The following is a 10,081-nucleotide window of genomic DNA, read 5'->3' as shown; positions in this document are numbered from 1 at the left end:
CGACTCCCAGAAACATTAGTCCATAGTCTTTACTGAAGAGTCTGTGTCTCACCATCCGTGCACGAAACTACAAGAGGTTGATTTACTTTCAGAAGAAATCAACCGGAAATTACTAATGAGCCTTGATTTAACTCACTTGATACACAGCACAAACAGAAAGACATTTCACTTTTAAGGACAATTATAAACACAACGCACCCTATTACAGTCATTAAATCACTGATTTTGATGGTAAGATTGGAATGCAAGCAAGTAAAACAATTTATTTTTGAAGGCTGGGCTATTTCCATAGTCTCAATTATACCCCACCACTCGTTTTCTGCCAAAGCGATGACTATCCTAAGGAGAAGAAAATCTACCAAAGAAGAGGATGCTGTTGGATTCCTGGTGCTTGATGAAGAACAGGAAAGGGTGATTGCAATAAAAATGTTCACAACCTGGCGCTGAGGTGAGAGCAAAGCCCACACCGGTGGCTGCCGAAGACTCCGTGCCTTCCTCAGTTACCACCACAAACGACCTGTGCAGGAACTTCTGTGCGTGCAGCCTGGAGTGCGAGGACATCCCAGGATAGTCAGCTCTGCACACGCTGAAGGCTTCCCCCATCCCCATGGCTGACAAGACGGCCTCCAGATCATAACCATCCTCCACTTCAAACCGGGGCAAGTGCAATATCACATTCCTTTCTTTCATATGCCCAGGGCTTGTCCACTCTATTAATTTTTCTGGAGTTATTTGATCTATAATCTATTAAGAAAAATGGGGAGGGGAAAGTGATACGTTATCAATACAAAGTTGAAACATTGCAACACTGATTTGTATCAGAAATTACTAATTTTAATAAATAAAAATAGAAATTTTATTTCACTAGACTCTTGTCTTTATATAGCAAGCACTTGTCTTATACTTCTTTATTTAAATTATCTGTGTATATGTGAGGCACACCTGGGTGGCTCGGTTGGTTAAGCAGCTGCCTTCAACTCAGGTCATGATCCCAGCGTCCTAGGATCGAGTCCCGCATCGGGCTCCTTGCTCACCAGGGAGCCTGCTTCTCTCTCTGTCTCTGCCTGCCACTCTATCTGCCTGTGCTCGCTCTCTCTCTCTCTCTCTCTCTCACAAATAAATAAATAAAATCTTTTAAAAATAAATAAATAAATAATCTGTGCATATGAATTTTTAAAGATGAGAAATGAGTTCTTATTCTATCAATCTAATATATATTATTTCATTTTTTACTGTTCTCCTGTAGTCTTTTATGAATATATGATATACAGTTTTTTATATTAAGTTGTATATTTATATGAATTATATATAAATAAAATGTTATAATTAAAATAATTTATATGTTATATATATTTTTACATAGTTGCAATCTCTTTGAATGTCCATGTTACTTGTTTAAATGTAAACTTTTCACAAGCCTGTATCTCTCCTGAATATCTTCAAACAGGTGGATAATAAGTCCATCAAGCTCATAAATTTTGCCAAACATTCATCCATTCACTTTACAGTCTTCTAGTATGTATCCAGCATGACTGATGCTGATAGATACTGTAGATCCCAAAATAATGATGATAATGATGATGATGATAAATTTCAAACTAGGTATCCTAGTGTATTTAAGGCAGAAATTACTGATTTCAGTGAGGAAGGCAGTTTTTTTCTTTCAAATTATTTCTCTAAGGCAATCCTCACAACTGGGATTTTTGGGGTCAGAGTATAAATACTCTTAAAGCTTTCATATATATTGCCATTTTGCTGTCCCAAATTTTTCCAACATATAATGCTACTAGAGATGTTTCACAGCAGCAGAACAACATCTAGTATTATAATAATAGAGTATCTATCATTTATTGAGTACTTCCATGTACTGGACCCATTCTAAGTGATATCTTAGTCTAAGTTTAAATCAAAAAACTAAATCAAGAGGTTCAAGATTAAAGGTCTTATGGATTTGGGATGATGATTATGTCCTGATGTAGGTTCATCCTTGGTTAAAAAAAATTACCATTCTGATAAGTGATGTTGATGATGAGGGAAGCTATGTATGTGTGGGGCCAGGGGAAATCTCTGTACCTTTCTCTCGACTTTGCTGTAAACCTAATACTGCCCCCCCCCAAATTAAAATCTTTAAAAAGAAATTAATGGCCCAAGACAGAAATTCAGGAGGTCTAATAGCCTGCTGAACAGGATGCAAACTTTGCTGTATGTGCAAATGCAATTTTTCTAGGAAAAAGGTGCATAGAGATCAACCATTTCTCAGAAAGGTGGCTGATCTTTAGAATTCCCATATGACCTTAACTGTTCATTTTAGCTCATCCCCAAGTATTTTAACTCTGGTTGTTTCCAGTAAACCTGATACCATCTAATGCTTCTTTTAGACATCCATCTATAGAGATATTTTCTGCTTGCACTGCCAGATGCCAGCTCCCTATCAGAAGTCCTGTTTCCAGGCTTACCTAGAAACCAGCTTTGGAATTCAAAGCTTCAGGAAATGAAAGTAAGATTGGGGAGACACAAGGTTTTTACCTTATCCAGACCATCAATGTCATTGGGCAGCAACACAAACATGCTTAAGTCGTTGTTTTTATATGGAATCCCCAGGATTTGGGCTTGTAAGTCTTCCAGGAAAGTGAAGCTAAAAGAATGGCACTGTGTCATCATTGGCACAGATTTGCTTGTACTCTGCAACAAAGTAACAGAGCATGCCATGTCAAAAGAGGCATAAGATGACCAAGTTAGCTCAGCAAAATAATTAGCTCAACAGAAAACAATGCTAAAGATCAGAGCCTCAGAGTCGCCTTTGCTATCTACCACATTTGCTCAAATATGACTTTAGATTTTATACTCCATGTATAAACACAATAAATAAATAAAGGACCATACCTTATTCAGCCAAAATTCCTCCTCCTTGGTATTTTCTTTCTTAAACTCCCTGTCCCATTGCCCTTTAAAATAAACTATGTTCACCAGCACCAGCTTGGTGAAGCTGTTTAGAGAACCATCTGGAAACAGGTCCTTGATTTTTTCTGCAAACGAACAACAACAAAAAAATTGGCCCATCTTCAAAATCACAAGTGCTATGCATGGCAGATATGATGCAGATGGACTTGACTCATCATTAAAAACTCAGCCAGGTCAGCACCTGAAGGCCTTGCCGACAACAGGTTTGCTGGCAGAATCGTAGGGAGGTTCTCACTTTGCCCATCTCCTATTTATCCCATTGGATAAATTGAGGTGTGATGGTTAAGAGTTCAAGCTCTGGGATCAGATTGCCTCTGTTAACATCCAGTTTTGCCTCTTACAGGTTGAGGAATCTCAGACAAGTTATTTAAGCTCGCTGTGCCTCAGTTTCCAAATCTGTAAAACAGGAATAAAACCTGCCTCATAGAGTTTTTGCAAGGAATAAATGACTTAATATGTGTAAAGCACTTATAGTTATCTGGCTCTTAAGAAGCATTTAGTAAGTGTTACCTGTTATTATTTTTACCCATTTGATATAGTTACCACCCAAAACTTAGAGATTTATTCTATTACTGGAAAAGGTGCTAATGTTTTTGTCCCTGGGATTAGTCTATTCCACACTAAATACTGCCTTCAATCAACCATTTGACAGGCCCTCTTTTTTCCTGCTCTTTCAAATTTTAGTTCATTTTTTGGACTAAGTATAAAGACCCAAAAATGGACTGCAAAATAATAATGTCTTCCTAATAACTGGAATTTTTAAAAAATGTATTCTGAAACTCTAACACTAAAGTATCAGCTCTTGCTCCCTAAGTTCTATTTCCGTATTAATAGTCCCATCTGATATTTCTTGAGCATTTGCCTCATGCTAAGGGATAAAGAGGGAGGAAGAAGTGAAGGCTCTGTCAAGCTCTCTGTTGTGGATGAGGCTGAAAGTTTTTATCACCACTGTTTAATGCTCAAGTGGAGATGAAGCCTGGGCAGCCCCAGCTACAGGTAGTAAAAGGCACGTCTTGATGGGAAGAGACCGAAAGTTTCTCACTTGACAAAGAGAAAGGATAAACCCTGTGATATTTCCACTTATGGACCCAGACTCAGAAAGGAAGGATCTGATATAAAGGAAAAGAAGTGAACACAACAGAGACAGGAGTCCAGTTTCAGGAGCCCCAAAGATACCATGATCCACAACCTCATGCAAATCATTCTCCACTATGTGTTTCCAAGAAGTTGGCTTTCTTTGGTGCCTCTCTGGTGCCCCTCAGCTCCTTCCCATTTGCTGAGACCATTCCACCATCTGTAGGGTCTTCTCCCATTCCTCGTGCCCAGTGCTGCCCTTCTAACTCTGAAAAATTTATCTCAAGTCTTCACCTCCCCAAATCTTGTACAGCCTGGCCCCACATGCAGTATCAAGCTCAGGTCTTCTCTCAGTGCAGATACTCAAGAAGTGTTTTATGTTCAGTGACTGATCCATACTCTACCATTTGTTTGGCTTTCAACCCAGGAGTTAATCTTCTTTCGAGTTTCATCTGCTGCATTTACAAAATCAACAGGTTCCAGAGAGGCATGGTAATATTTTTCCACGTAATCTAAGTATTTCTTCAGGAGGAACAGAGAAAGAATACAAAGGTTGAAAATTCAATCTATATATTTCTTACATATCTAAGTAAATGTGTTTCTACATTAAGATAACTAATATTGTTAGCAGGGAATTTGGGACCCGGGCAAATCACTTTGAGTACTTCCATACATGTTTTTTTCAGGTGCAATAGGGGTAAGGCAAAACTCCGAATTAGACTGCCAGAATTAAAAAGAAACTCCCAAATGGTCTGGATGTCTGGAGAACAGGCAGGGGAGCACACTCAGTGATATGGGCTAAACCAGGCCATCAGCTGAGGCAGTATGTCTTCAGGACCCACAGTCACAGAAGGGCCATTGGCCATTCATGAATACCACTCACAGATGTGGTGACACAGCAAAACTTACTTGAAGGAAGAGGTATGTCTTTTCTCCAAATAGCTTGTTGGTTATTTTTAGTTCAAAATCACTAGTGGGTTTGCCTATCTCATCCAGAAACTCTTGGAATTGGTGATGTATTTCTTCTGTCTTGTCAATCTTGTCAATCTTCAAAATCAAAACAAAATATATGTATATGTATATACATATATGTACATATGTATATGTATGCATATATATGTATAATGTGCTGTGTTCTTAAAATAAAGTAAGCTTAAGAAAAGAAAATGTTATTAAGGAAATCCTAAGGAAGAGAAAATACATTTATAGTACTGTGTTACATTTATCCAAAGGAAATTCTCATCTAAGTGGACCTGTGCCATTCAACCCCATGTTATTCAAGGGTCAACTGTACATGAATATCAATGACTGGGGATTTCAAAGCCAGTGGGGTCAGGTCCCACTCTCTCTACGATTGTATGATTGGCCAATGCACATGGCTAAGTGGAATAGATATTGTTATAATCCCATTGGCAAACAATTTAATATTTAACGAAGTCAAACACACATAAACCCTACCTTCCAGGTATATACTGTAGACGATTGCTGTCCCATAGAAATACAATGCAAGGCACAAATGTGAACCACATATATAATCTTAGATTTTCCATAACTACATTCTTAAATGTAAAAAGAAACAGATGGAATCAAATTTAATATTATATTTTTTTCCAACCAAATCTATCTAAACATCATTTCAATGTAACTATAATACATAATTATATATTAATATAATATATAAGTATTATATATTATTTCAACAAAAATAATATATAAAAATTAACAAAATATTTTACATATGTTACATTAAAAAATGTATATTTGGTCTCTTTCTCCAATTCCTAACAGAATTTTTAAGCCTTGTAATTTGCTGAGTGATAGGGGTACCTGGAGTATCTTTTGTTTTTAATATTTGCTCTTTGATCCCAGTTCCTGACACAGAACTCCTAAATCCCTTGGAATTTCCTCGTATAGGAGCATCTTTTGTTCTAATAAAACAACTCTTGGTAGGATCCTGAACAGCTTCAAGGGGGAGTGCGGGGGGAGCTGGTCACCAGAAAAGACCAAACCATAATTACAAGCTTAGAATTTTCAGGCCCATCTCCCATCTTCAAGGAAAAGGAGAAGGGCTAGAGACAGAACTAATAATTGATCATGCCTATATGATAAAGCTTTCATAAAAAACCCTGAACTACAGTGTTTAACATTCATGTGTTGGGTCGGGGGGTGATAACTCCAAAGTCTGCAGGGATAGAAGCTCTTGCTCTTGGGACAATTTGAGACCTAACCCTATATAACTCTTCATCTACCTGTTCATTTGTATCCTTTACAGTAAACTATTGTTTCCCTGAGTTCTGTGGGCCATTATAGCAAACTATCAAACCTAAGTAGGGGGTAATGGGATCCTGCGATTTATAGCCAAGTTGGAGAGAAGTGTGGGTAATCTGGGAACTCACTTCCTTGCAATTGGCATCTAAAGTAGGACAAGTCTCATGGAATGGAGCCCTTAATGTTTGGGGTCTTCTCTGACTGCAGGCAGTTAATATCACAATTATTTAATGTGAGGAGGAAAAAAAAACCACATTTGGTGTCAGAAGTGTGAGTAGTGGAGCAGTTTTCCTTCAACAAATCTTAAAATTGTCAAGATCTCCTACTAAGATCTTGAAATTCAGTTTTTAAAAGCAAAGCTCAGAATACTCTGAATTCGTGTAATATAATCAAATGTACATCTGGCATATCTTTGGGCAGCCCATTCTACTCATCTGTTTTCTCATCTATTAAGAAAGGAGATTAGAGTGGATGGCCTCCAAGACAGGCCCCAGTCCTAATATCCTTTCAGTCAGTAATTCTATTCTTTTTTGTACCTCTGTGGCTCACAGAAAAGTCCTGAGAAATGGACAGAGTTGCTCTGCAGAGCCATACAGTTTGTGACCTGCACAAAGTTGGAATTCAACCCTTAGCCCCATCACCAAGCCAGGAGTGGGCACCTATCCAATGGGGTGTTTGTTTTTCTAATTCCCATAAAGATTCTGTACAAGCTACTATACTTGAGAGGGAGAAGGCTCTGAAAACAACTGTGTTTCTTGATTGAGTGGACAGTGGAGCAGCTGTGTGACCCAATTTGGTTGCACAAATTTTGTGAGGAAGCCTGACTCTCCACATATGCCACTAAGTCAACCAGACAACCTGGCCATGTGGGACTGTGAAATGAACAGCTCATATTGCTAGGTGATTGGAGCTATGATTTTATGAGCATCTGGGACTGAGCTATGACTACTGTCAGGCAGATGTACCCCTCCTGAGACCTCTAACCATCTCCAGATTCCAGCCCTGACCAATGAACTTCCCCACATTTGAGCATATTATTCTTTAGGTAAGGAATACTACATCCCTAGAGCTGGAAGAGACCCTAAGAAGTCAGTGGTCCTGTGCTAATATATTTTTAAAATAAAATATCAATAAGGGGTTTAAAATAAAAATGGAATGTAGTAATAGCATTGCCTATTACCACCGTCATCATTACCAGGTGAGTCACCAGTGTGTTCCAGATACTCCACTGGACACATCATGGAGGCTCAAAGAAAATAACTTGCCCAAGGTAGCATGGCTATTAAGTCACTGGGTCAGGATTTAAACTCAAATCTGTTTAACTCTTAAACCCATTCACACTGCCATAGGGACTTTGCAGTCTATGCACACTTAACATCAGAGTGGTCAAAGCGCTTTAACGTCTCCTCAAGGCACGTGGGTGGCTCAGTCGGTTGACCATCTGATCCTTGGCTTCAGCTCGGGTCACGATCTTAGAATCCTGAGATCACGCCTCACATCGTGGGCTCTTTCTCTCCCTCTCCCTCCCCCTCTGCTTCTCCCCCAGTTCGTGCTCTCTCCCCCTCTCTAAATAAGTAAATATTTTTTTAAAAGTCTCCCTTAATATTAAGGGTGTATTATTGTAAAATACCAGCAACCCCACTTGGCTGCAGTGTTTGTAATTGCTTAAAAATAAGTATAAACTATTAGCTCTCCTACACATTTTCCCAGGGAGCCCACATCAACGAAGCAGCCATCCTGAAGGTTGCAACACCTGTCTCCTCACCATTTGTTCTTCGGTTTTGACTTTTGAGCCCTCTGCGTCTTTTTCAGAGAAAAGCATCTGGAAGGGACAGAAAATAGTCTGGTTGTGGTCAGAACAGAGAAATCCTCACACAGAATTAGTAAAATGTTAAAGAAACGTCAGTGGTAAACAGGTCATATTTCTCTCCTTTGCAAAATCATGCAAAGGTCTCAACTGCCCATTGATCTCTCCTACAGTGGTTTGGCCATTCATGTATTGACATTTGATGTGTCATTTATGGCCCAGTGGGCACTACGCAACATCTTCCAGAAGGTTCTGTTCTTCACACTCTATATTTAATTATGAGGTTAATGACTTTGAACAAGGCCACATCAATCCCCACTCAAAGGAATTTCAAGCACCAGAGAACAGATGGCATGGCGGTATTTGGAGAAGGAGGAGGACTTCCCTGACAGATCTGAAATTGCTCTGTGTCTTCATATGCATTCTCAGTTTCCCAACCCCATTTCAAAGTAACGCTGGCTGGCTGCCCCCAGCAACCAGCCCGTGTGGGACAGCAGTGAGAGCCTCCCTACCTTCTGTAACTGGACCGAGGCAGCTTCTTGGGCCTCCAGGACGAGCATGCCAATGGCAGCTGAAATGCCCACAGGGGAAAAGAAAATGTTGCCATCTTGTATTTTATTCAGCTTTTGGAAGAGACTAAACCCAAACTGAGTGTATGCTGCACCAGGCGAATCCATGAAGATTCCAGCAAGATCTGGAACAACAGTCAAAAACCAAACAAGAACATCTCACTTATTTGAATTGCTTTCTATCAGAGGAGCCCTTCCTGCTTCTCTTCCCCTCCCTGCAGTGATTCAAAAAATAGAGATTTTCACCCTGCCAGGGAAAACTCACTGCAGTCAGCTTCTCCCCCCTCTCTCGGTCTTCTCTGAGCAGGAGATGAGACTCAGTCTGGCAGCAGACAGTGTTTCTGTTCTCATTTCCCCAGGCAGCAGGGTTAACGCCTAAATGGTTTCCTTCTCTCTTGTCCTCTCCCAGAGCCTGCCTGTATCTGCCTGCCCACTGCCTCCTCCTGTGCTAATCTTCCCCAGGCAGGCCCAGCCCTTGCCTATTCCTGTCTTGCTGTCCAGCTGCTGGCCCATGGTCAGACCAGGGGAAGGCCTAGGAATCCCTGCCGACCTCAGGTCCAAGCAGTGTTCTCCAATCCAGCCTTAAAATAATAAAGCCAATACTGGCTCCTCAATACTTTCTATTTCTCAAGATTGAGATCTAGTGCAGCGAATGGCATGTTACATTCATTCTCTGAAACCCCAATCCCTAACTGCACGCAAACTTGACTCTGGGCAGAACTTTCCCTGAGGGACAAAGATAAAACTCTTTGCCGTGGATTATTAAGTAGGAGTGAGAGTGTTTTCTCTTCTATACTTTTCTATATTGTCTCAGGCTTGTACCATGAGTTCATATTACTTTCGTTATCTCACACAAAAAGAAATAATTTTGAAGAGCAATTAATATTTACCAAAATAAATAAAGCACACTTTGGGGTGCCTAGGTGGCTCAGTGGGTTAAGCCTCTGCTTTTGGCTCCAGTCATGGTCTCAGGGTCCTGGGATCGAGCACCGCATCGGGTTCTCTGCTTGGCAGGGCGCCTGCTTCCCCCAATCTCTCTTCCTGCCTCTTTGCCTACTTGTGATCTCTCTCTGTCAAATAAATAAATAAAATCTTTTAATAAATAAATAAATAAATAAATAAAACACACTTTATAATTTCTTCCCCACCAGCTATGTTATAAGTAATTTACAAAGGCTTTCAGAAAAATCCTAAAACAAGAATGAGATTAATGCAGAACAAAATTTTTTGCAAGCTTAAATACTTTGAAGGGTTTTGGCCATCAAGGGCCCATCCCTGCTAAGGCATTCTACATCTGCTGTTAAAACCCCCAAGTTGCCTTGTGGGAATTCCTTGCAAGTTAACTGAGAAATAAAATGAATTAACTTACCGTCAAACAAGATGAAGATACACTGTCATGGCT

General features: G+C 39.9%; 1 protein-coding gene across 4 annotated transcripts; it reads right to left on the bottom strand.

Moving 5' to 3' along the window:
• Positions 1 to 339: 339 nt before the first annotated feature.
• SERPINB13 (serpin family B member 13) lies at positions 340 to 8,787 on the bottom strand. 4 transcript variants are annotated; one of them, XM_059410079.1, is made up of 8 exons: positions 8,623 to 8,787; positions 8,055 to 8,125; positions 7,857 to 7,869; positions 4,945 to 5,073; positions 4,440 to 4,557; positions 2,884 to 3,026; positions 2,527 to 2,682; positions 340 to 744 (listed from the first exon to the last, which is right to left on the bottom strand). In XM_059410079.1, the coding sequence occupies exons 1-8, from the start codon at positions 8,785 to 8,787 to the stop codon at positions 340 to 342; spliced, it is 1,200 nt and encodes a 399-aa protein (XP_059266062.1). The 4 variants fall into 4 exon arrangements, with proteins under 4 accessions (XP_059266062.1, XP_059266065.1, XP_059266063.1 ...); XM_059410082.1 differs by having other exon boundaries at positions 4,440 to 4,559; positions 5,040 to 5,073; XM_059410080.1 differs by lacking the exon at positions 7,857 to 7,869 and having other exon boundaries at positions 4,945 to 5,064; positions 8,057 to 8,125.
• Positions 8,788 to 10,081: the final 1,294 nt, after the last annotated feature.

Source organism: Mustela nigripes, chromosome 8 (assembly GCF_022355385.1).
Source record: "Mustela nigripes isolate SB6536 chromosome 8, MUSNIG.SB6536, whole genome shotgun sequence".
NCBI classification, from domain to species: Eukaryota; Metazoa; Chordata; class Mammalia; order Carnivora; family Mustelidae; genus Mustela; species Mustela nigripes.
The sequence above is the reverse complement of the archived record's forward strand: the minus strand, read 5'-3'. Positions and strand labels throughout refer to the sequence as shown.

What these genes read in the sequence shown, in the direction of transcription:
- SERPINB13 (XM_059410079.1), bottom strand. Translation starts at nt 8,787, where the DNA reads ATGGATTCGCCTGGTGCAGCATACACTCAGTTTGGGTTTAGTCTCTTC. An exon ending in AGACATACCTCTTCCTTCAA is followed by an intron (nt 4,558 to 4,944) that starts GTAAGTTTTGCT and finishes TTCCTCCTGAAG; the next exon opens with AAATACTTAGATTACGTGGA. An exon ending in ACATTGATGGTCTGGATAAG is followed by an intron (nt 745 to 2,526) that starts GTAAAAACCTTG and finishes TTTTCTTAATAG; the next exon opens with ATTATAGATCAAATAACTCC.